At 40.6% G+C, this 4608-nt stretch overlaps 1 protein-coding gene across 1 annotated transcript in view; it reads left to right on the forward strand.

Annotated features, from left to right (window-relative positions):
• The first annotated feature begins 3216 nt into the window (after positions 1 to 3216).
• plch2a (phospholipase C, eta 2a) overlaps positions 3217 to 4608 on the forward strand; it is a 56804-nt gene continuing 55412 nt past the window's right edge. The window contains exon 1 of the mRNA XM_017305668.1: positions 3217 to 3535. Coding sequence (XP_017161157.1) covers positions 3304 to 3535 — 232 coding nt within the window. The 5' untranslated portion in view covers positions 3217 to 3303. The remainder of the gene's footprint in view (positions 3536 to 4608) is intronic.

Raw genomic sequence — 4608 nt, forward strand, 5'->3', positions numbered from 1 at the left:
AATGTTATAGTAACTTATAGTAATTCAAATTCGTCAAAGAGTAATTGTAGCTGGTGATGGCTGTCGGCAGGAAAGATTTCCTCTAGCAAAGGTTTGCTGAAGAAACCTTTGCTGAAGGTTTCTTCAGCAAATCTGAAGAAGCCTCTGACTGAAGACCGACGTTGAAACTAGGCGAAATACTTTGAACTTTCTGCTGTGTGCAGAAGCCAGTTGTTAATGTAGCTCTCAGAGAAAGATTTGAAGAATATGTCTAATATGCCAATGACTGTGTCAGCCAGAGTGGTCAGCTGCCTCATTTTTGTGTCACTCATCTTTACACAAATGAGCATTTCAGTGGCCAAATCAGAGTTTGACACCAAGCCGCGCCAAGGTTTGTGAAGCAGAGGTTCAGAATGTTAGTAACTTTAAAAAACAGGGAACTAAACCTTAATGGTTCACCCCTGTCTTCTGTTATCCATTTCAGTCAAAAATCATTATGTCAACCTGTAAAAAAACGCCATAGGACACAAAAAAGTGTCAAATGTTTCATGTTGCCCGTTGTATTGAATGCTTTACGTAGCAGTCGATGCAGCTTCCTGCATGTTCCCCCAATTGCTGCCTGCTACGGTCGTCCATTCAATAAGCAGCAATCACGCTAAGAGCACAGGGGCATCATAAACTCCACCGACTGAGCTTGTTCTGGCCTTAATATGTCTGCACCCATGCAGAGGTAAATGTAATATCCTCTTCTTGTTATTTATAGCTGCAAACGGGGACTTGATTRCTCTCTCCCTCTCTCTCTCTCACACACACGCACACGCATGCAAACAAACATACACATTTATGCTGAAAACAAACCCACAGAAAGCAAATGTTCTCCCTCCATCTTTCCTTCCTGGCTGTGGGATGTAATAAGCAGTTTTGGAGGTAAATCTCATCTGACTGTTGGTGCATCTCTCAGTGCGGCTTTCACCCTGAATCTTAGCACGGAGGTATGAGGTTCTTGCAGAGCTCCGCTCTCGTTACATATAGGACAGTGCTTCCAGGAGTCACTCCTCACAGCCACTGTCCACAAATCAAGGTTTAAATCATGCGCCTCCTTATTATATCCCATTATTTCCTCTTCCAGCTGTTTTTACGTCCAACTGCTTGGGAGAGATTTCATTAGTCATTAAGCCTGCAGGAGCCTWAAATCAGACCAAATGCAAGAGCAAAATGGGCCATTAAAAGAGGTGTGAAAATAATCTGTGTTGAATTTATATTCTTTTATTCGCAGTTCGTCTGATCCCCGGGGCTACATCCTGAAACAAATCATACTTTTGTCTTCATCTGAAGAAATTAGTCTCATCTTGCTCATTTGTTTTGCCAGTTAAAAACTCCAGTTGGGCTTTTAATAAATAAAAATAACTTTTTACAGCTAGAAAAAAAATATAGCACCTCTGTGTGCTGAACTAAACGCATCTCAACCATCAAGAAGCAGTAGAAGTTCTTCCAAACAGGCTCCAAGTGGATTGAGGCTTTTAGTTAAAAGAGAGAAAAAAAACAGCAATTAAATCAAATTCAATCCACTTTTGGACTTTTCTACTTTCTCATGAATATTAAGCCTACCTGGAGGCTTTATTTCAACTTTTTAAAGTCTCATTTTCTACTCCTTTGGGTCACAGTTCAGAGATTATTTGAGTTTTTGAGATGCTAAAAACTTTTTTGAAATATTTGTATCCTTTTTTWAAAAAAAAGTTGATTTAAAAACATTTAATTAGATACAACTATTAAATTGGAGTAATAAATATACAGTGAAGAGAAGGTATGGGAAGAGGTAACATCCATCTCCAAGACTCTCTATTCTAGGTTATGTTACTGCAATACAATAGATATTTTAAAGCTATCTTCATCTGGGGTGCCACTAAATAACGTTGATGCCACATCCTGTTTCTGGTATTAACATCTGCCCAAGCTGATTCAGATGCAAGTAGACAGCCTTAAGTACAGCTGTTCACACCTGCTGTTAACATTCAGTAGTTGCTTCACATGCAAACACCATCATGCTGTTTCAAGCTGTGTTCTGTACTGTGTATGTAGCTGCTGGGTAAAAGCAAAAGAACATGTGACACAACAATGGAAGRTTTGAGTTTGCCAATGAATGGATCTAAAATCCAAATCTGCATCACGTRTCCCAGTATAGYTTACAGGAAGCTTGATTTSCTCCTTTAAAGCTCAGTTAAACAACAACTGTGCAGGACCTTGTTGTGAACCTTTAGCTCCCCACCCTAAGCCCTGTCTGCATCCAAAGTTACAACATGCAGGTTGGTCCCTGTTTAGGGATTCCACCTGTATAACACATTGCAGAGATGTCTGAATTCCTAATGAAATGTTCCCACTGCCTGCCATCAGCTGTAATCACACTCCAATAGGGTCCACCTTAATGGACAGCACAGCGACTCCACAGACTGCTCTAACTATCACACTAACAGGTAACACCTTAAAAAGAGACACTTGTTCCACTGAAATTGGCCACCTGGGCTTTGGCCCACTTTCCACTGACCTACTTCTACGTTTTGGACATATATTCAGTGCTGTTGTACCAAACTACGAACTTGTTTATGCTCTGAGAAAGAAGGTTGTGAAATGCAATAAACTGGGCTATATTTTGGGGTCCATCGAAACTTCTTGGAGTCTYACAAAATGCTGAATTAAGGAAAGGTGGAAATCTGTCAGCTAATAGCCTTTACTGGTCACTTTTAGGACAGCAATGTGGGGAATCTACATGATCCATGTTTTGTGTCTAGGTCTTGGTAGCAGGCTTGGCCATCCTTTCTCAGATCTCAGTTGGGATTTGCTCCACTGTCTCTGCTTCAGAAATCTAATGTTAGACCAGAAGGCAAAGTCTGAAAACGATGGATTAYAGCTATGTTGTACAAAATAATTAATCTCAGACATTTGATCTAAAACCGGTGTATTTCACACTTYTTAATGGGACAAATAACAGATGGTTAAAACTGCCACCTTCATTTGAGCATTTGAGCAAGAGACAAAGCAAATAAATTATTAAATATGCAAAGTTCAACATAAAAGCAGGCTGTACAAGAATCTGTTATTATAAATATACATATATTTTAAAGCATTAAATAGCACACTTGAAATGTTCGGGAATTGGCAAAGAAACGACACTTTCCAGAGTTTTCATGAAAGCAACACAAGTACGTGCACGTGCGTGGGATTTGACGCGCGTCGGSTGTTTGGTTAACATTTACATGGCGAAAATGGATGAAACTCGAATTTTCTAAATAAACCCAGTGCCACACAGTAGAACCTTCATTTGTTTTAATGTTTTATTTATTTAATAAAAATCAGACGGGTACGCCCGAACTGACGAGCTTCCATGAACCGACTAATCTCTGGCACCTGAAGGACGGCTCCTCCAAGATCCACATCTACGTGACCTGGTCCAGAGTGTGTAAGCGGGTTCACGGCCGAGCCAGCTTGCTGTTTGAAACATGCGGTCTGAGGTACGCTCCTGAGAGGAGAGGCAAAAGGAGGAGGCGGCCTAGAGGGTTCGGTGAGTCTGCCATTACCAACACTGACTTCCGCTAGTAAAAAAGACGAAACTCGGTTCAGAGGTCCTGTTGATTATTCACATCTCATTCCGCCACAGATAGCTTCCACAGCTTGATTAGCTTTCCRACTGAAACCTCTTCATGGAGACTGTTTGGCAAACTATTGGAAGTTAGTGAGTGTTTATGGTKTTAGTAATGCAGAGATGGTGATAAGTGAAGCAAATTGGAGAAGAATGTGTCCGTAAGAATGCCGGATCATAATTACAGGCCTGTCAGTCAGAGGAACTCCAGGTAACTGTTGTAGGTAAGCAGATTGTTTGCACTGGGGAAAGCGCTCTACGCCTCAGCGGTGGTATGCTCAGTGTGTGCGCGCGCGCGCTGATGTGACGTTTCAAGAGGAAAACTAGTGCAGCCACTTGATTCAGGCCCGTTGGTGATCTGTTGTGTTTGTTAGTGAATCAGCATGTGGTGTACGAAATCAAAACAATTGACCAGTATTCACTATTCAGTTTTATTTCAGATTAGCATGTGTTTTTTATTATTGTGCTCCTTATTTATTATTACCTAAAATAAGATTCACAAAGCTATAAGTGGAAATACCTGTAAACTATATTACAACAAAAATATGTCTTTCGCTTTTAATTAGGCATTTTTTCTAATTAAATCTGTGTGGTGTGCTGATGTTTTGGCCTTCTGTCAATTGCATCYTCTGTCTCCCATCAGTTTGTCTAAAAATGTATCATAAGTACCAAGAGTTGTGTACTGATGATACACAACTCTTGGTACTCTTGGTACCTACCTTTCTTATTCTAGTATGTTCAAATAGAGGTGCACTGATTGCAGTTTTCTGGCTGATCACAGATTACCAATCTTTGAAAAGCTTGAATCTGCCGATCCCCATTTTGGCTGATATCAYTTTTTTTCTGCAATGTTGCTACGGAAGAAAGTTGCTGAGTTGGTAACAGTGGGGCGATTATTGTTAACTGCAAACATGCAGACATGACGTGTTGAGCAGGGCTAGCAGTCAAAGCTCTCTCACAGCAGAGCAGAAGAGGACAGTGGCTGATTATTTGAC

The sequence above is a fragment of the Poecilia reticulata genome, linkage group LG7 (assembly GCF_000633615.1).
Source record: "Poecilia reticulata strain Guanapo linkage group LG7, Guppy_female_1.0+MT, whole genome shotgun sequence".
Classification (NCBI taxonomy): Eukaryota; Metazoa; Chordata; class Actinopteri; order Cyprinodontiformes; family Poeciliidae; genus Poecilia; species Poecilia reticulata.